Below are 22,745 nucleotides of genomic sequence, written 5' to 3' on the forward strand. Positions count from 1 at the left end.
CTTCCTCACTTTAAACAGTTTTAAAAAATTACGGTTTTGGTATAGGTACAAATTTATAGTATGCCTATGTACAGACAAACATTAAAAGCTTTCACAAAATTACTATTTTAAAATATTTTTAATCAGGTTCCATATATATACACATATTAAAATAGGAAATGTTAATTTAAAATAAAACCCTAGTTGTTAAGTACAAACTAAGCCAGGCAAGAAGGGAGCATTTTAGAGTTTATTAAATTTTATTTTTAACTACATATATAACTATCCATCATATAAATATGATGAATATTTTATTTTATAAGAATGCTGAACTCAAAACCTGACTTAATTAGCATAAAATAAATCATACTTCTAAGGTACTCCACATTTACTTGAAGAAATTATCTAATTAATCTCTGAGATACAAATTTAGAGTCAAACCCCTGGATCCAACTGTAATGTTAAATCCTGAATCCCCATAGCAAATCTAAGATGCTGAATTTTATTATATTAAACTAAGTTTTCAAGACATCTCTTGGTTAGTTGGATGGTATAGTTTTGTTTGGTTTTTAGTAAGGGAACTGCTTAATATATGCATTTTTAAATAATGGAAACTGAGAGATACAATAACTTCCCCTAAATTATTAAAAGAGTAATGAGGAACGGAACTTTGGCCCACAGTACCCAAAAGCTGCAAGCTACTTCCACTACCTTTCCAGCTAATAGAAGAAGCCTAAAGAATATTCATTTCTCGTTCAAGTTTTAAGCAAAATAGAGCTTCAGAAGTAAAAATATCCTATATAAGAATGTGTGAGGAATCAAGAAAACACTCTGTTTACCTTTTATTGTGCAAAGTCATATTGTCCTGCCAGCAGACATTATCAAGAAAAATATACATCTTAAATTATAACTATGTTGAAATTTATTCAAGATTACAAAGTTTATTTTTCTTTCATGACTGTTAATCTAGGCTGCATAAAAGCTGCATTAATATGCCCAGCAAATACAACATCTAAAGGCTCATCACAAAATGGTATATACATGAATAAGTTAAGGCAGTGTCCCAAATCATAAAGTAAAACGACCTTTGAATGAGCAAAGTGCATTCATATTGTAGCTTTAAAATGTTCAGCAGTTCTCAAGTATTGAGTGCAATGGCTAAGCCCATTTGAATAATTTAAAACACATTTTACACTGATGGCATATTGATTTGTCCTTGATATACAAACTTCTCATGGTATTCATTAAACCATCTAAAAATACCCTAACAAATGGAATCTCCATCACAATCTGTTATCAGTGAAAAGCATGTCTTATTTTCTTGGAAGTTTTCAGTTGATTTCCTCCCATACCATAAAAATGATATCACGGAAGGCTAAGCAAATAAATAAATGCCCTGAAATAGCCATATTTGCCGAAGCATTTCATTAATGGACATCTTTCTTTAAGTAAGTGATGCATTTAAGTGACGCTCCTGTGTTGATAACCTGTAAGCCATGCAGACTTGTCTCCAGCCTGTGTGTTGTCTTGTTTCTACAGAGTGTTATTGTAACCCTTTGGGCTCAATCCATGATCGTTGTAATGGCTCAGGATTTTGTGAGTGTAAGACTGGAACAACAGGGCCTAAGTGTGATGAGTGTCTGCCGGGAAATTCCTGGCACTACGGCTGTCAACGTAAGTAACTCTGGGAGCTGCCCTCTGCCTGCTGCAGCATGGCTGATTGTGCTTGGCTAGGCCGGTGTGCACAGCTTCTCAGAGCAGAAAAAGATCCAAACCGCTGACAAGCTTTAAAAGCTACTGAATGCTGCGGCCAATGTATGGGCGAGCAATCCATCAGCTGTCCAACTAGTGTTTTGAAGCCCGTCTTCGTCCCCTCAGTTAGCTGGAGCAACTTATATTGAAATATTGTATGGAGATCCACATACCTGGCCAGACCATAAATTAAGTGGCTCAATAGGGACCCAGCTTGGAAATCCTCACCGCAGAATGAAGGGTGATGTGCATGTGGTTAATAGATTTCTTGAACTGAAAGCTACCCTGGAGCTCCAGAGTTCATAAATTAAATGATATCTACATAACTTATTACCACCCTTGCTATCATACCCATCACTGAATCTTAACCAAGAACCTAAAGGTAATAAATCTAAGGAATATTTAAATGTGGGGTAAAATAAATAACAAAAATTGATATTGATTTTAAGCCTCTGAGGTTAGTCACTATCCGGGGAGCCGTGGACAAATGCCATTTGGTTCAGCCTCATTTCTCGTGAGATTACCAGGTCTTCAAAGCTTGTCAAGGCAGGTGGCATGTCAGTGTGTACAAGGAACATGAATTTTAAAATCAAGGCAGAAGGTTCCTTCTGCCATTTATAACCTTTTCTGCTTTTGAATTCTGAACTAACTTTCTGTTTCATCTATATGTAGGTAGTTTGCTCATATTAAAGAGCTACAAGACACATCCTGGGTAGCAGTGTGGTCCGATAGAAAATCATGCCAACCACATAAGTAATTTGAGATCTTTTTGTTTTCCACATTAAAAAAGTAAAAAGAAATAGGAGAAATTAATTTTTATAAAAATTATATTTAGATCAAAATATACAAGATACTCTTATTTCAACATATAACTAGTCAAAATTCTTAAGGCGATATTTTCCATATTTTTATATTGCCTTTGAAATCAGATGTACATTGGAGAACATGTCAATTAGGGCTGGCCATTTTGTAAGGCTTATAGCCACAGGTGTCTACCACATTGGACAACACAGCCCTAGAGTTATTTTTGCTTACTTTTCACTTGGAGCAAATGTCAGCATGCAGGAATCATGTAAGGCCAATTTTTATAGAAAACTATACATTATTTATATAATACAGTAGCAATAGCAACTTTTATATTCTATAAAATAAATTCTAAATGATGAATTGTATAATAATAACTATTTAGATCCAATTTTTATAGAAAATCATAGAATGTTCTGCTAGTTATAGAATACATAGTTACCTGGCAGCCACACTTCTAAGTAATGTAAATCCAAAGTGAAATGCCAGGTGCAGCAATGAACTCTGGCAGTAAGTTGAAATTTTGGTATTGAGCAGGCCAAGGTTAAGATGGGATCCAGGAACTGGGGACTGAGGTCTCCAGCCGGGCTGGAGAACAACATTGAAAGACAGTCAAATAGTCAGAAGTCAGGCCGCACACCTGCACATAAGCTCTTGATAAAGCCATGGTTTCAAAGTTTTGCATGCTGTTGTTTCCCAGAAAATACTAGTCCTTAGTGTCTGGGAAAGTTGGTGGATCTCAGCAACCACATGAAGGGTCAGGGCTCAGAGGGAAGCTATTGATTATGGCACAGCTAGACATCAAGGCCTAGAGCAAAATCAAAACCAGTATCAAGACTCGAGGCATAAAGAATAAGGAGACTTTGTAATTAAGACACACTTCTCAAAGAGAATATCTCATGTAAAGTTCCTGAGAAAGCAGGACCTAAAGAACGGTTTGCTGGAGTATACTCAGGGTAAGACTTGGGAGAGGAAAATAAATCAATCCTGCTATGGGAAAATGCATCTCAAAAAGGACCTAACCCAATTTTTCTATATTAATTATTGGAGTATTATAAAAGATATAGTGTTGTCACCACTTTTTCCCTTCTGGAAACAAAAGGCTGAATTTAAGCCTGACGCTACCAGGTCAACTTACAAATCGTAAAACCCTGTGCCTAGTTCTAGAACCCCACATACTTGTTATGTGATTCATTGAGTCGATGAGAGGAAATGCGATTATTCTTTTGAGTATGTATTGAATACCTACCATGACTTAGGCACTGTGCTGATGGTAGGGCACAGAAGGATGAAAAGAGACAGCTACTGTGAACATGTGGATGTGGAGTTCATATCCAGAGTGAGAGGCCCAACAATTATGATAAAAGGTAATCAGAACTCAGTAAGAGGAATGTACATGTTATTTATTAGTGAAGTCCAACATGGGGAGTAAGGCTTCCCAGAGAAGTGAATGTAGTTAAGTACTGAAGGATCATCAGAGCTTTTCAGGATAGGAATCTCGGGTAAAGATGATTGTGTTAACACACTGTGTTCCAGAAGTGTGTGTGTGTGTGTGTGTGTGTGCGCGCATGAGCATGCACATGGGTTGTGAGTAAGGAAAGAGGTTAAACAGCATCCAGGGACTAGATTATGTGGTTTCATGAATTCCAAGCTAAGACGTTTTATGTTGTCAGGGAGGAAAATGGGAATCATCATATGGAGAAGATACGAGATCCTTCATATGGTTTTAAGCAGAGAAATGAAAGGAACAGATTTGTTTTTAAAAAGATTATTCTAGCTACTAATAAAGAAAAGAATGGGGGGAGTTGAAATTAGATTTGATATATAAATTTAACATCATCCAAACACACCTTTGAGAACATAGGAGTTTTTTCTCACTCTGAAATCTTCCTTCTCTTAGACCCACCCACATAGGGCTGGTATTCTATGTTAAAATATAGAACTTCTTCTGTCAGTCAGTCAATGGCTACTTCACCAAGATCCTGAAGTGCCTTCCCCTGGGATCTCTTAGGCTGTCGCCAAGGATCAGCAATAATGGAGTAACGTGTGTCACAGTAGCATGCCACTAGCACCTGCTCCAGGATTACAGTTGATGTACATTCTGATTAGTTGGTGTTGGAAGGTTGATGAATATTTGTTCATTTCACTCCTGTCCTCACACAAATGAATGCACTCAAAAATGTCCCTCTAGTGCATCCCCGTGTCCCTTTCCCCTCTCTCACTGCCCACCCGACTTCTGCTTGCCCTGAATTGAACCCATCCTTGGATTGGCCACAGTATTAGTAGCAGAGCTATTAACCTGGCAACACAAAATCAATGCCAAGCAGAAAACCAGTGGTAGAGTAGGGCTGACAGTGGTGATGCGGTGATGAGCTGAGAGTAAACAGGCATTCAGGGAGGCACGGCCAGGGAGGCAGTAGGAGATATCAGGAAAAGTCCAAGGGATCCAGGCCAAAGGTTCCAGTCCTCCCAGAGGACTGTCAAAAGGAGCCATGTGGAAGTGTGGTCCAAAAGGACCTAAGGGTTTGGGAACAGAAGATTTGAAAAAGGGATTCCATAACTGGTGTTTCATCTAAAATGGGGTAATAAAATGACCTAACCGATATAGTAATTGTGAAGATTCAAATGAAATAATGAATGTGGACTTCATAGTACACAGCAAGCACTCAGCTATTATTACTACTTCCAAGCACATGTTGACATGCCACAGAACTAGGCAAGAATCCATGTTCTAAAGCTTTTGTGCAATGTTAGTGCAGAACTTGCAGCAAGTTCAGCCACTATTCAGGAACCACACTGTGGACCTGGGGGCTTCTGAAAAGCCCCTTGGTTAGAGACAGGACTGATTCAAGAGAGTGAAGCAAAGCTGACCCCAAAGCAATTATGGGATTTCAGCTGGGGAAATTTTAAAAACTCCAGGCTCTTCAGCAAACTTTCTGCTTCAGAAGCCACCAATTATGTACTGTGCAAATGTAGGCAAGTCTCTGAATTAGAAGGTGAAACACTTCTAAACCACTAGAATGCATAGTCTTTAGACAGCATAGAACAAATAGGAAAGAAAACAGAAATGATAAGATTTCAAGGATCCCTGGCAGAATCAAAATTAGTATTGAGGTTGCCCAATAGAAGAATGAGACATTGGAAAGAAAGAGAAAAGAAAAAGTTTTAAATGCCTTTTTGAAATCAGAGAAGAGGCAATAGTCAGTTTCCAGAGGATAAAACTGAACCTACTAAATAGGAAGCAGCATTCCATACTTTATATAAAACAGGAAGGGTTAACATGTATTGGAAAGTAAGTAAATAGTTGTTACCAGCACCAAAGAAACTGGACATAAAGAATATTTGTGACTTTTCAGTTTGGGAGAGTGGAAATAGCCACTTGTAGAACTTATGTGGCTGGTGAGGAGATATGTTGTCTTCCTGGAGGATGTCTGTAAGACACGTGGGACTATCCTGTGGGGTTTATTAAAGCCACCAGCTGTTAACTTGTGTGAATATTAATGGTACTTTCAGAAGAATTCATAGTCTGCTTATTTAATTTAAAGTCTAAAGATTTGGTGATATCTGTTGAATGTTGTGATTTTGGAAGACAGCAGAGCTGTAGGAAATCAAAAACAAAGCACACGAGGCGAGGGGGAGGCAGATCACAGCCTTCTCTGACCACAAGTCAGAAAAGCTTTCCATTTTTAAGGAACCAGGTGAATAGCTGGGACCCACACATGTTATCTAGGGTAATCTCTCCTTTTCAAGATCTTTAATTTAATCACATCTATAAAGTCTCTTTTGCCATGTGAGGTAAGAGGTTCTGTGGATTAGGATGTAGACATCCTTGAGGACACATTATATTGTGCTTACCACAGTCATCATCAAGGATGTCAATGTTTCATGCCAGAGATAAATATGCAGGTGTTCTGCAAACGGAATGCAACTCGTGCCAGGGATAAAGATATGCATGGGTAAAACATATTCCAAAGAAACACATCAAAGATTTTGATAGGAGTAATGTATATCACGCAGGTATAGATGTACATTGTAGATTACAAGGTAGAGAGAGTGAAATCTGTTTCAATCAAGACCAAAGACTGTATAAGAAAGGTATTGTGAGAGCATAGTAAGACCACTAGACCACTTAGAGGCTACATTGTCCAGAGGAAAATTAGAATAATCTTCCAAAATGGGGGAATTCAAATATCAAGAGTTCTGCTAAAAGATTTGCTCTGCTGAGATTGTTGACTTGCATTAATGAGAATTTCTTTACCCAAAAGAGTGGAAGAAGCGGTCTGGGGAGCTACCACTAATCGGTAGCTCGGAGAAGACACTGTCACTAAGGGAGCAAACACTACTAAAAATCTAAGAGGTATTGTTCCAAACATAAGAAAAATTCTAAAAATTGTTGGGGGAAGAAGGTTGGATGTTAGACCTCTTTAAAAACCGGTGTGCACATAGGCACACGCACGCACACACACACACACACACACACACTCTCTTATTAAAGATAAAAGCATAAATTATTCTCAATAGACTACCCAGAAAAAAATGAGAGACTTCTATGTTAACCAACTTAACTATCCAAGGCTCTTTCTTCTGAGGTTTTGATGAACATTATTTCAGTCACTATACTGTGTTGCAAATTTAGGCTAAAAAAAGTTGCAAAAATGCAGATGGTGTAGGGCTATGTTGACATAGTTCAAACGACAAAAATGTAGAGATGTTAGCTTACATTAAGGCTCAATTTTAGACAACAGTATATCGTAAGTGGCAAAGAAACTAACATAACTTCAGGCTGAACAAAGATCAAAGGAAGTTATAGTCCCACTAAAACATGTCCTGAGCAGCCCACATCAAGGGGCCAATCCTCGGGAACAACGTTTTAGCATTCCAGACAGTGATATGAGTCCCTTCTTTGATGAAGGTTTTTTCATATGAAATAGCATTGAAGCAGCTTGATAACATATGTTACAAATGTCAACCAGTGTTTTGAGGGCTAGCAAGAAGACTTGGTTCAGGAAGATAGAACAGGGACCATGAATAAAAGGATGGAGGTGGGTTTCAACTTAGCATTTGCCAACAGTTACACTTTCTAGCTAAGAGTACAGTAGGTGCATTGAGTAATGACAACTTCCCCAGACTGGGGAAGTTCCAGTAGAAGCTGACCAGGCTCCTCTGAGCCATGCTTTCTGGAGAGTTTTGGCTTAAATGGGAAGTTGAATGAAAACTCCTTAGGGCCTCTTCAACTTTCCAGCTCTAACTTCAGACCACACTCCTGCAGCAGAGGAGAGGCATTGTGAAGGTGCTCACCTCAATTTCTAGTAAGAACTGATCACTCAGCTCTCACTACGCTCTAATCTTTATTTTCACCCACAGATCTGACTCTCATACTTCCCACTAACCATGCTCTCAGTTCTCACTTCTGGTTTCCGAAAGTCAGAAACTAAAGACTTAAATAACTCCTTTTATTCTAGGGATTAATTGGTTCCTATCAAACTCTATTACTATAGTTCAGGAGGTTGTTTTTTTTTCTTTGGAGGGAGTAGGAGATTAACTACTACAGTCCTGACAACTTGTGATCATAAAAGTGTTAAGATGATGCCTCCAGTTGCCTCTGTGAGATGAAGATTATACCTCCCTGGACAAATACCTTGCACCTAACTTGTAATTTTTCAATTGCCTCTAGTTGCTGTCTCTTCCTATTTGTCATGTTACATTAAAATGTCCAGTTCACATTTCACCAGTTGACCTCACATTTTGAATTCATTTACGGGCAGCATGTCACTTAAACAAGGACGTGTCTGTGATGCTGCAGAGCGTCTGTAGTCACTAGACATATGATTTCCCTCATTTGGCCATCACATCTCTATCACTACACGTGGGTCTCATCAATAAAATGAATGGCATCACTGAATCCAAGTTTTTAATTTCCTTAGTGTCATTAGTTTCCAATAGCACCTGGAACACAGAGTCATTTCGCTTGCTAAGCACCACATACGTAAGGGCGATGAAAAATAAATACGTAGAGAAGGGCACTTGGTGTTACTGTTGTACAACTCCTAAGGGTGGGAAGGAAGTGCTCTTTAAACAGAACCAGTAGGAGCCTCCCAGAGGCAATTTAAAAAGGAAAATATAAGGAAGACAGAAAATAGAAAGTGGCAATTTGTAGGCATTACAGATAAGCTGGTAGTACTCCTGGGGGCAAAAAGGCTCATTCTGTCTGCTAGAAGAGCAAACCGCAGGGTTGCCCCCAGTTGTGAAATTTCTCTTGATTCAGCAGGAAGATGCCACACCACTCAGTCTTACTAATAGCCATTGCATTCCAGATGCAATTCTTATTTTCCCTGGATTCTTAATGTAAATTTAGTTCGAGATTGTTCGCAAAAGCCCACAGACCTCTGAAACATCAGGGACCTGATGCTACCTCTGAGCAGGGAGACTCAGGGCTTATGCTGTGGAAAGGACTTTTAACTCTTCACACACTAATGGTTCCATACAGAGCAACCATAAGAGGCACATACTAATTGAGCTGGCTTGAAAGCAATGAGTTGTTGAGAATGCACTCCATGGTAGCATCATATCCTAAATACATTCAAAATCCACAGCTCCTGAATTGCTGAAGCTTAGCCCAGGACAAATACAGACAGTGGACATACCAGGCACCTACTGACATTCTGAGGCTTGCTACTGTTTAGCCATCCTGTGCTCAGCTCAGAAAGGGGCCTCAACTTTGACCTGGATGGGCAACTTTTCATATTTACTTGACCATCCATGTTAATTTTCCCCTTTATTTAAAGAGACTATTAAGAAGGACATGTATGCCCCAACTCCACCATTTCACACCACAGAACCATTCAAGCTTAACAGTAAAAGGTGTATGAAATGCTGATGCTCATGGAAAAATGCAGGCACAATTTTATCTGCTAGTAGCTGAGAATGGATGCAACAGTCTGATCCTACCTGATAATAACATGGTAAGAAGGCCAAGTGGCAATAAAATATGTGAAGCTCTTTTCTTACATAAGTACATAAATGGAGTTTTACCATGGGCCACTGTTTACACACTAACGAGTGTATGTGTGAGTATGAGTGTTTGCGTATGTGAGAAAGAATTTCAAAGTTTTCTAAAGCTACATATATAAAAATAACGTCTAAATGTGAAAATCAGCCCAATTGCAAAAGGGCCATCCTACTTGAAACTTGCAGGAGAAATATTTTGGTTAAGGAAGGGCAAGTTCTCAGCCCCATCCGAACAGAATTCGGGGAAAGAGGAGTCACAGATAGACCATGATGGAGGGTTCTTGAAAGCTTAATTTTAGGAGTCAACACAGTGAAGTGAAAACCTTAGATCTGTAGTCGGGGTCTTGTTCTGGGCGTAAGTCCACCACCTCTCCAAAGAATGTTTGCTCAATCATCAGCCTTCTCTGAATTTCCTTCTGTGAAATCATAGAGAGGGCTTGGCTATTCCAAGGTTCCTTCTTAGTTTGCAATTCTGTGATCCTGAAATCTTACAAATGGTCTCATCAGTTTATGTATGGACTTATTTCTAGGAAAAAAATATTATTTTAAAATAATAAAAAGTGTTAGTTATTGAGCCCTTTCTATGTGTCAGGAACATGTATGCATTATCTCATTCAACAGGAGAAGATTATTTTCCTTATTTTATAGGTGACAAAACTGACATTTAAAGAGGATAATTCCACCAACTCAAATACCTGTTAAGTGCCATACCAGTTACTAGTAAATATTTATTGTTAATCAAATGGCATTTTAGAGGATTTTGTCACTTTTACTTTGCAGCTAGAGACAGAAGCTTTGACAATTTCTTCCAGGGGTCAGCAAATTCTTTCTGTAATGGGCCAGATGGCAACAATTTTAGGTTCTGTAAGCCATATAGTCGCTGTCACAGCTACTTAACCCTGCTATTGTACTGCCATTGACAACGCTTAAATGAATGAGGGTAGCTCTGTTCCAGTAAAACTTTTTTTATGAATGCTGAAATTTGAATATCATGTAATTTTCATGTGTCAAGAAATATTCTTCCTTTGATTTTGTTTCAATCATTTAAAAAAGGTAAAAACCATTTTTAGTTCATAGGCCATTGTAAACAGGAAGCAGGCTGGATTTGGCTTGCAGATCGTAGTTTGATTTATTCCAAACTCACAGAAGAAATCAAGATGAAGAAACAGAGGACCTGTTAAATAAAGAATGTGAAGCAGAAGGCAGGAAAGAACATAAGAAAAACATACATTTCATTAAAATGTGTCCTCTGTCTTGACATGGGTATCACAGGGAGTTGAACTAACTGGTTCTTATTTACAAGGCCCTAACTGATCTTAAGAAAAATGTTAGGATTCCCAGAAACATGAAGGCTTTGTCTATATAATTTCCAGGACAAGATCACAGACATAGTCAGTGCCATCTGTTTAAAGGCTTTAAGAGCCAGCCAAGCCAATTTAGCATCAATTTAGTACAATCACCAACTAATGAAAGAGAAGTCAGGGTGGCCATAATATGATCAGGATTGCTCATGTTGGTGTAAGGAATCATTCAGTTGCATGCTGCAGGAACAACCCGTCACCTTGAATATCAGCAAAATGCTCTGTTAAGAGACAATTACAGTAATAATATCAGGTTATAATACCATGGGCCCAGGAAAAAAATACATACAGAACATGTTCAGAATGTTTGTACCATTGCCTTTTAATACTGGAGACAATTATTCTGAACACAGGGCATGACAGTGCTGTGAATGTGAACCCCTACCCTTTCTGCCTAACTCTCTTTTCAGTGTGACTGAGCCATTGAACCCAAGAGATTCTGGATTACCCACAGGAATAATGTTATAACCCATAGCTGTTTAAATGCATATATGCTTTTCATCCCATCTTTGTAAAGCTTTCTGTTTACAATCTTCAGTTATTCATTGCTACACGTAAGGGAGAAAAGGCCTTCATAAATACAGAGCGATTGGTTGTCTTGATGTAAATTCCAATATAGACACATACTGTATGCACACGGAAATTTAGACCCACGCAGAGTTCATCTGCTCTGTCTCTAACCTTAATGTTTGACTCATCTTCATAGTTAGTAGTCAAGATCATCCAGACATTTCTGGATGTTCATTTTTTAATAGAAACAACTGCTAAGATATATTTTTAACAATATTCTTTCCCTTATTCTGTAAAAGTGTAGGATTACATATTACAGATATTTTTTCTAAACTACAACTCTTATGGGGAAATGGGCATATGTCTCAGAGATAAAACACTACAAAAATGATGAACTATTGATTTTCTTTTTAAGACATACATTTAGGCATCTTTTAAATTAGTATTGTTGACTCTTTGAACTTAGCCTGGGTGTTAACCCATATTCCTTATCATGAAAATCAATCATATGGACAACTACAAGGTTCCCATGTATTTTGAATGCAAAATGACAAAGTTTGAGAGTTTACAGAAGAGCTGGTTATCGGGATAACTTGGCAATTTATTAGTGATATAATGTCGGAGGCCGCGATCACTTCCTTCTCTATGGTGTTGCTGGTTCACCAGATGGAAGTTGTTTGGGCATACTATTAAGTCTTTCCTGAGATATTACATCCCTGTTCTTTCTAATCAAGTGAAAAATTAAACTTGCTAATTTACAACAAGGATGCTAAACTACATGAGACATAATGTATGAATTCCATCTACTTAAATTCGACCTCAAAATTTCTGAAGTAACAATTTTAATAAAGACTGTCCAAGGTCTTGGGATGGAGGAGTTTGGGCTTCATTTGATAGAAACATCTAATAAAACATGATTCCATCAACTATGTTCAATACATCCTTTTAAACACAGCAAATGAGGTCAGATCATACTGTACTCTACAGAAAACTGTGCCTTTGTTTCATCTTTGGTTACTGAATTTGATTTAGTCAAGGTGATAGAAAGAGCTTTGTAACAAGGCCGGGCACGGTGGCTCAAGCCTGTAATCCCAGCACTTTGGGAGGCCGAGGCGGGTGGATCACGAGGTCAAGAGATCGAGACGATCCTGGTCAACATTGTGAAACCCCGTCTCTACTAATACAAAAAAATTAGCTGGGCATGGTGGCGCGTGCCTGTAATCCCAGCTACTCAGGAAGCTGAGGCAGGAGAATTGCCTGAACCCAGGAGGCGGAGGTTGCGGTGAGCCGAGATCGTGCCATTGCACTCCAGCCTGGGTAACGAGAGCGAAACTCCGTCTCAAAAAAAAAAAAAAAAAAAAAAAGAGCTTTGTAACAAAGTCTTGCTAAACCTTTTAAATTATTCTTCCCAGCAAACTGGCCTGGCTATCAGGTTGCCCAAAGCATTCACCTTTTTATTCAATCGCGCATTCACTTATTTTGTCATTCATTAATTCACAAATCATTTATTTAACAAATATTAAAATCCTAGTATGTGCCAGAAATTGTGCTAAATTTTGGCACCAAAAGATAAATGGGCTTCCTGCCATCCGAGGGCCACAGTTTGAGAGGGGTCTCCAGTCTAACAACATCTTCCTCTTGTCAAAATCTGAGATGATTGATTTCCATTACCACTTTTCTAGCTTGTTTTTCTGATTATAGTTATCTCTGACGCATAACCATAGAATTTGATACCTGAGTAGGAACCTTAACAATATTCTCATTAAGCCACTCATTGAAGTCATAAATTCGCTCTCCTTATTAATATGTAATAGTAATGACAATAGACACTGTTAATTATGTGCGTGCCACGTGCCAGGCACTATGCCAAGCCATTTATAGTATTGTTTAGTCTGCATAAACCCCATTGGCAATTACCCCATTTAACAGATGATAAATGAACTGAGGCTTAGAGAGGTTAAGTAATCTGCACAAAGTCATGTAGATCCTTGCAACTTAAAAGTGTAATCCCTCAACCGGTATCATCAGCATCACATGGGAATTTGTTAGAAATGCAGAATCACGGCGGGGCGCGGTGGCTCACACCTGTAATCCCAGAACTTTGGGAGGCTGAGGTGGGCAGATCACAAGGTCAGGAGATTGAGACCATCCTGGCCAACATGGTGAAACCCCTTCTCTACTAAAATACAAAAAATTAGCTGGGCATGGTGGTGCGCATGCCTGTAGTCCTAGCTACTCAGGAGGCTGAGGCAGGGAAATCTCTTGAACCCCAGAGGCAGAGATTGCAGTGAGCTGAGATCTGGCCACTGCACCCCAGCCTGGCCACAGAGCAAGACTCCATCTGAAAGAAAGAAAGAGAGAGAGAGAGGAGAGAGAGAGACAGAGAGAGAGAGAGAGAGAAGACAGAAAGAGAAAGAGAAAGAAGAAAGAAAAAGAAGAAAGAAAGGGAGGGAGAGAGGAAGGGAAGGAAGGAGGGAAAGAGAGAGAGAGAAAGGAAAAGAAAGAAAGAAAGAAATGCTGAATTACAGGCCCACCTGCAGACTTACTGATCTACATTTTCACAAGATCTCCAGGTGATTCATATACCCAGTGAAGTTTGAGAAGCAGAGGACTAGATAATAAATGAAGGTTTTAACCTAGGATAAACTGACTCCTAAGCCCAAGGGATTTTGTTGTTGCTTTTTATCACCTTGTGTTCATAGAATGATGGTAACTGGGAAATCAAGGGCATACATATACCTTGGAAAAATTTATATAAGGGGTAGGAACTCATATAGTGTCTCACCCCATCAGTTTTTATGTATTCTACAAATTCAAATCATATTAAAATAAGAAAAATCATGAAAACTTAAACAAGTAGCCTATTTGTTTTCTTTCATCCCTACAATTTAAAAGTGGTTAATATTTGATAGGTTAATAATAAATATTTTAATATAGTATATTGCATTTGGTTATGAATATATCAAAAGGAAATACAAAGTGAGCTCCAAAAGATAAACTTTTATTGAGCACATGAAACAGAACATAAAATTTGATGGCAATTACCATTTAATCTATTCATGTTTGGAAACATATTGAAAGAGAAACTCATAACTCAGTTAATTGTTATGAATTATTAATTGCTCATTTGAAAAGAGATGAGCAGAACTGCATTTGTTGAAAAACTTTCCTTCTCAGTGGCTAACCTTTATGTCATTGGTTTTATGAGAACAAAAGGGAAAGAATGACAGCAAGATCCTAATCATCCAAAACTAGGAAGTGACAAGACAGGGAACATCTCAGTGACTACATAAAGGTTAATTGAGATTGAAATGAAATAGTAATCGCTGGCCGCTCTCCAGCTTTCTTAAGTGTGATTCTCTGGGGATGGGCCCCAGGCATCTGTATTTTACAAAACTCCCTAGGTGATGTTCACATGCAGCCAAGATTGAGGACTACATATTTAGCAATTATACATTCTCGGAGAGATCTAATCCAACCGTGAACTGACTCATGATATTCAGAACCCCAAGTGAGATGCAAGCTGGCCTCCAGTTTGCCACTCCTAGTCAGAGTGAGAGGTAACTAATACCAAGAGCATTGCAGACTGTGGGCAGCTTTGTAAAGACGTGTTCCCTAGATGGTCAGTGATTTCCGATCCCAACAGGCTAAGACCAAGAATATGTCTGGATTTAAAAATACCTGACTTAAAGAGTCCTTTTTTTTTCCCCCCTTAAAAATCAATGTCATGAGCTTCTTCTGCTGGATTAAAAAAAAAAAAAAACCCTTCAAAAAGTGGAAGCTTTTTTTATTAACTAAATCCAGGGATTTATTGTTTAGTGTCAGCAGCGTAACTGCTTTATAATTGATTTTTCTGAAGAGAACTGAAAACTTAAGCCACCTTAATTTCCTTTATCTTGACACACATGATTAGCATTGCACTGAAATGTATTTTACTAGGTTCCCAATTACCATTTTTTAAAACCAACTTCCTTATTGCATACTTGTCTTGATAAAATATTTCTAGACAGGGAGAAAGCGAGCAGGTATAAAGAAAAATATATGACTGCTTTATTCTTACTGATAGCTTTATCTTCTTTCTTCAAGAATTCCTGTTTATGTTCAGTTATGTTTTTAAAAGTGAATAGAACTAGTAAAATATATTAACATCTGTTAATTTTTAACTTCTTGGGATAAAGAAGTAAGAACATTTTGGACAATGACAGAATTTTAAAGATGATGAAACAAAATGTAATATTTGCAACCTAGGCTAATGTACCTAAATTCTAATAGAATCAACTAGCAGTATATATATATATGTCTGTTATTGTTGCACACGCAAATATTTAGTGTTGAAAAATGCAACCTCAGTCTCAGTTTGTGCGTGTAAAATGAAGATAAGAGTTGTCCAACTCTTATCCACTATCCATCTCACTATCCGTGAGAATTAATTAAATAAATAACACACTGAATTAAAATGTTTAAGTTTCTGTCCGATTATGGGCATGCAGTAAGATAATAAAACTATAAATGATGGTACCCACCCTCAGAGTTTCATTGAAAATGGTGAGGAATGGATTAACAAATTTAAGAAATCAAGTTATAAACAAATGACATGATAAAATGCAAGCTATGATAATCATGGCTCCTTAATGGAAAAAAACAAAGAAGCCTACAAAATTATGGGATTTAATACCTGTTATGTCTTTTTGTGTGGTTATTTCAAATACTAATTACCATCTGTAACTGTGAATTTTAAGTTAAGATTATGTCCCAAATCAATGCCATTTAGTTTTGCAGGTTCCAAATAGGAAAATAAAACAATCTATGATAGATTTATATTCATTAAATTCACCCTAACCTTAGCAGCAATTCTTCATCAATTTTAGGATCATCCTAAATCCTGGAAATTACCCTGTAATACTAAAATACCTGCCCACTGGAAGGGTCTTGAATTATGGTGACCCCTAAACAGACCAAAAACTAGATGGGTTTCTCTACCTGGGTGGAAACCAGTTATTGAGGCATGATTACTGGGCAGTCACAATCCCTAGAGTCACCATCAGACCTACTGGATATTGGACTATTATCGGCGTGGTGACTGTTAACACTGTATGTCTGAAACAAGTATTCAGTTCCTCGGTTCTCTCTTTTTTTTTTTTTTTTTTTTTTAGAACTCCTCAGGGGACTTTCCTTGGGGTTATTTGGCTATTCTTAGCAAGTTCGTGCTATGTGCTGTTTTTCAGCAAAGTTAAGATTTCTCTTCTTATGCTAGAAAGACTAAAATTGAGACTGTAACTTTGAAAGGAATAAGGTTGTTTATTCCTGTAAAAGATTTTTTTAAAATTGTATGATTAACAATTTCACCACATGTCACACTGCCCTTGAAGAAGTAAGGCTGAATTTTCCTAGTGAACCAAAAGGTGCTGAGGAACAAAGGATGAGTTAATACTTCTGCAGCCCTAACACTGTTCACCCAAAATGCAAAAATGAGAAGGAAATACAACCTCCAAAGAGTAAAAAGAGAGTAAGTGTGACTGTCTGCAGCAGCACACTGCATGGACTCATTGTCAGGGGTCAGCCATCTTGGTTTAGTCTGCATTTGTAAAGTGCTGCCCTTCTACACACTGTATCAGTGTATTATTTTATGTTTTGACATGAATATACTGGTCGTTGCACCTAAAAGTTGAGTGAAGAATCCCCAGTGGAGAGAGAAACAGTGTAAGAATACCATGCTGGTATTCTTGGATTGAGAGATTCATTAATCAGTAGCCGAACATTGATTGACTGTTCGAATCCTGCAACATCATAGGTACCATATAAGATACAAAAAAAGTTTAACACGGCCCGTGCCATAAGGGTGTTGCTAAATTTGAGACTGTAGTAAAACACATAAAATCATAGAGTGAAACAGAAGTTTCCTGTCCAGAGTGCTTGGAGAACTCCTAATGGCTCTGGTTATGAAAGGAAACTGAAAACTCTTAGGTCTATTCCAGCTGAGTAGCTCCCTTTTATGTGGTGGTTTGAATCCTGGTTCTGTCACTTACTAAGTGTGTCTTGTTGAGAAAATTATATAACTTCTCTGACCTAAGATTTCGCTTCTCTAAAAAATATTACGACACCTCATTGGGGTTGTTACAGAATTAAATGAAATGCTTGTAAACTACTAAACACAAAACCTGCAGTATAATAACCTCCATAAATTATTGCTATTATTGGTATTACCCTTCTATAATCAAGTGTCAGTAGATAACCTTGATGAAGTGCTGGGAAGGATTTACATCTGTCAGTGAGTCATTAAACCTGTAAATGGAAATCCTGATCATAAATGTTGGTTTTTACAGAGTATTTGACAAAGCAGTAAATTATGTGTGTCCATCAAGGAAACATGGGAAGTCTTGAATAGTGGACAGAACCCTTACTATGGATTCCTTAAAAGTCTGAAATTCAGTGGCACTATGGTATAGATATAGTTTGAGTTTGTCCCTACAGAAACTTGTATTGAAATTTGATCCCCAGCGTGGTAGTGTTGGGAAGTGGGGCCTAGAGGGAGGTGTTTGGGTCACTGGGGTAGATTCCTCATGAATGTCGTAGTCAGTGAGTTCTCCTTCTGGTGAGACTGGATTCATTCTCATGAGAATGGATTAGTTCCCTTGATAATGGGTTGGTATAAAGGCAGGATGCCCCGTAGGTTTCCCCTCTTTACAAATGTCTACTTCTCCTTTGACCTTCTCTGCCATAATCCAAAGAAGCAGAAACACCTTTGCCAGAAACCAGCATTGTGCCCTTGAACTTCCCAGCCCTCAGAACCATGAACTAAATAAAACTCTTTTCTTTATACATCACCCAGTCTCAGGAATTCTATTATAGCAACACAAAATGTACTAAAACAAATGGGGAGTAGAAGTTTAAAGACAAGGAATTGAAAGTCCATCCTTTACTGAGGAGGTACGTGACAATCCCTGGTCTCTTCCCATGGCCCTAAGGAGGTGACTAACTCCTAGAGAGTGTCTGAGGCCCCCCAGTATTGCTTAGGATTCCTAAATACTTCCATCTGAGTATGCTAAGATAGAGTATGGATCTTCCATTCACTGTGGCTCACTTTCCTGACTGTTCAGTGACACTGAGACTTTTCAGTGTCTCAACAGTGGTCAGCATTAATTATCTGTTTAATGAGAGAAAGAATTATCTTTTGTGTCTGATTTCAAATTAGAATTTTATTATTTTGTAAAGCAGCACAGTAAACTTCAAGTTTGTTAATAACTATGGAGGCAAAGAAAGTATTTTATTTCTTTTTCATCAAGAAAGCAAAGCAATACCTATTTCTAGCTCCAACTTTAAGACTAATACAGAACATAATGTTCCTCTAGGATATGGATTTTTATCTAAAACTTCATCCAGAAACTGACAGTCAAAAAGGACACAACAAACATATTTTCTTTTAAGAAAAGATAGTAGTTCACTGGGGACCTTTTCTTTCCCTCAGCAGGTATCTAGTTTCCAGCTACAAGAGTATGCGTTGCTTAGTGAAGAGCGTGTTTGAAAATATGAATAGAGATCATGACCAAAGGCTCCCAGGGGGTTTCTTCAGTCCAGCATAAGCCTGGATTTTTTTCTGCAACATACTTAAGGTTTTCCTGCTGACTATGTCTTTCTTTTCAAACTGCCATGAATTTAATAAAGAAGAAAGATGGATACCATGTAGGGAAGTACGCTAGACTTTTACACCTAAAAACTATCATGTTGTAACCACTTTGTAAATTAAACTAAATTTAAAATTATTTCAGTAATAAACATGCTTTGTGCCATCAGTACGCTTGGACATTTCGTACATGTTATTTTATTTATTCTTCCAATAACCCTGCAAAGAAGTGCTAGTATACTCATTTTATAGATGAGGAAACTGAGTCTCAGAGAGTTTAATATGCTCAAAGCAAACAACTAGTAGCTGATAGAGCTATTAGAAAATCAGAATACAGACTTAACTTCTCGTACCACATGCCACACCAACTCACTGTGATAGGTCCCAAATAAACCCACCTTAAGCTAAAGCCTCCTTGAGAACCAGGAGGGTAATAGGAACTCGCAGTGTTGTAATCTTGGACCACAGCCTAACTATAGGATCAGTTTTCTTTTAGTGAAATGAAAACAGCCCTCAGTACTCATTAATGGGAGTGTTGGTAAACACAAACAATACCACACAACAGAGAAAGAAACTTCTTGATAAAAGCAAGCAGTGACTGACAAAGCTTCCAGATCCTCTCTCACTATGTCTTTATCTTCTACCAACAGGAACAAATGTTTCTTCACTGCCCTCTGTGTGCAGTGAATTTATTTCTCAGAATCAATGACTGTTGCACCCATGCATACTTTGCTCTAGCAAGTTATACTCCGATTCCCAGCTCACAAGGTCAGTGTTTACATGCATGCAGAAGAGAGACCCTACAGTAAAGTACAGACACTGCTGAGACAGCCCCTACACCTTCACATGGGCCTAAGATCAGGCTATCATTCCAAGGATGCAAATGATGCGATTCAAGCCAAAAACCCTGTGACCTTTTACCAAGAAAAAAAAAATCACTCTGACCAATTCCTCAAACCTGTTAAACATTTGGATAAATAAACATCAAACTGTGGCCCAATTAGCAGACCCCATGTCAACTTACAGATTAATACCCAAAGGAGGAAACAGCATGCATAAATGGCTACCATATATTTAGTCACTGGGTCATGTATAAAAAAGAGGTAACCTTATTCCAACATCATCATCATACCAGGCTCTTTGCATCATTTTATTTAATTTATGCAACATCCCTATAATAGAAGGTACCATTTTTTGCATCTTACGGATAAGGAAACCAAGGCTTACAGAGGTAAAGCACATTTGAGGTCAGGAAGTGAGAAGAGAAAGGAATGAGACTCCAACCCAGCTCTCTTCCCTTCCAGCCCACACCGGCATACATTCATTGTTCGGGTGCTGCACACGAGCACAGTGCTGTGGCAACTCTGTGGTGAGCCTTGCGTGGGAGTGGAGGCAGGACGTGGAATGAGGAAGACTCTTGAACATTAGACACTTATATGGTGACTTTTAAAAGCAATAAAAACTCATTATTCACAATGTTGTCCAGTAGCCTAGTGGGGTGCTCAGGATGAACCTGAAAGTTGGATGCTGGAAGCAGGAAGGTGCCTATCTTTTCTAAAGCAGCGGGCTTGTTCTTCAATGGCTGTGTTAGTGTGTATAAAAAGTAGTAAATGCCTGACTCACTCAGAGAGCCCAGTGTTCTCAGACAGCCAGGGCAACCACAAAGTGATTTCTATTCCATAGCTCTGTGGTGAGACGGAAGATAATGGCTGTTGCTTTGCAGCCATTTCTGTGAAATGAAGTGACAGCATTGCATAGCACAGCAAGAACAATGTGTGGATGAGCCTTTACTGTGGTAGCAACTTTCATGCCGTGCTGTCAGAGCTGCATGGTCAGGCTGCCTCTGTTGCCCTGGAGACAGGAATGGCAAGAATTCTCTTCATCAAATCATTAGCTGCTAGTGACAGACACCCTGTCTCAGCTCCATGTCCTGTGCCTGTCATTCCTTCTAGAATGGTGTATGAGGAAAAGTAGAGATAGCTCAATATAGTGGTTGCACATGCTAAAAACAGGATCTTTGAAAACATGGAGAGGTGCCACGAAATAATCCCTGAAGAGGTTTGGCATGATGGACCCATTTGGAGAAGGGATAGAAATATTCCCCAGGTCATATACACATGACCCGTGATGATGGGAGACAGGTCATTTCATCTTAAAAACAGAAAACCATTGCATGCCAAGAGAGATGAGCAATGAAAGACAAAGGCCATGAAATGGAGCAGTGAAAAGCATCCATCCTGGAATCACGTGGGGCTTTAAATTGCATGGATGGATGTTTTTAAAGTGAGTAGTAAGATAATAGAGTGATGCCTAGGAAGCCTTGACACCCTCCATGCTGGTCTGATAAGCCACAGGCTCACTTGGCTGTGAGCTAGCTGGGTTTAAAAAATGAAGGCCCTTGGATGCCAAGAAGATGTCTACATTCCTGCTTTTAAACTTTTGAAGCGGGTGTGGGATTTGGACACAGGATGAGCAAGTTCTGTCTCATTCTATCTGATTTTGGAGCCTGTTGTAGGTCCATGCCTAATCCTGGAGACTATAGTACTGGAGGATCACTTTTGCTCAGATAAATCAGCCATGCCTTTCTCAGAGTTCCCACCAGAAGCAAGTAGACCCCTTGGTGGGCCTGCTTGCTTATGAGAACTCCTAGCTGGATTTTAGAATAGCCTTTGATGTGGCTACAGATACCATACTACACCTTATTCAATCCTGGACTCTGAAAGCAGATTAAAGTATTGGGTAGCAAGTAGGGAATGCAGAACTAGTGGTTTCATGTTCTTCTACAAAGACCTTTGTCTGGCTATACAATGCAATATTGTTGCTTATATAACATGATGCAAGACCTCATCCCCAACTCGGATGACCTTCATGCTTAGAAATACCATTACTATCAGATACGCTACCATAAACTCTTTCTCCACAAGGCCATACTGGAATGCTAGGTCTTAAGTCCATGGAATTATACATTTGGAGTGTTGTGTCCTATAAATTAATATACTGATGAATTAATTAATAATTTTACACCATTCACACATGTAAGAAACGGCTTCCTTTTTATTCTGTCATGATTCTAACTAGTAGCACATCTAGATTATATTACTCGAAGAAAATACAAATCTCAAACCTCAAGCTTGCCTGGCCAGTGCAACCTTTTCTGTGCTGCACTAGGTGTAAAAAACATAGACTTGTCCTAATCTCTTCTCCTTCATTAGGAAAGCATTCTTGGAGAGAAATAAAAGTCAGTAGGCATCATCCAAATACAAAGAAAACACCATACACCTATCAGCTTATTTTGCAGTATAAATTTCTGACTCCTTGGGTACTAAATCCCCAATCCATTACTTCAGCTTAAAAGAGCAGTACATACTTGCAAAACTCTAGAGGCAATGCATTAGAATTCCATTTGCACTTTTCGCGTTTACCCATGTGCATGGCACTGTGCCCAGTGCTGGATATACAGATAGGAGCATTCACCCAACACAGTTATGTTGATTGTATTATTATGCTCAATTAATGTAGAACTCGGGAATATTGTTTAACATCATGCTAAATTATAACATACATGTGTCTATCCGATATTCACGTAATGTTCTAAGACAGATGTTTTTGTTTGGGGTTTGTTTTCCTCTTATTAATGATCTAGAAAATCTTAGGCATTTTTTCAATAATAATTTATTTTTAATTTTTTGTAACAATAAAATTGCCACATT

General features: G+C 38.4%; 1 protein-coding gene across 6 annotated transcripts in view; it reads left to right on the plus strand.

The window, feature by feature from the left end:
* The window catches only part of NTNG1 (netrin G1), a 357,410-nt gene that overhangs the window by 310,446 nt on the left and 24,219 nt on the right, over positions 1 to 22,745 (plus strand). For 3 of the 6 annotated variants that reach the window (XM_021667519.2, XM_021667522.2, XM_012466321.3), the window contains one exon: positions 1,519 to 1,653. The exons of the other annotated variants lie outside the window; for them this stretch is intronic. In XM_021667519.2, the coding sequence (XP_021523194.1) occupies positions 1,519 to 1,653 (135 nt within the window). The remainder of the gene's footprint in view (positions 1 to 1,518; positions 1,654 to 22,745) is intronic. 6 annotated transcript variants of the gene reach the window in all.

The sequence above is a fragment of the Aotus nancymaae genome, unplaced genomic scaffold (genome assembly GCF_030222135.1).
Source record: "Aotus nancymaae isolate 86718 unplaced genomic scaffold, 86718_ANA_hifiasm-v0.15.2.pri h1tg000117l, whole genome shotgun sequence".
In the NCBI taxonomy this organism is placed as follows: Eukaryota; Metazoa; Chordata; class Mammalia; order Primates; family Aotidae; genus Aotus; species Aotus nancymaae.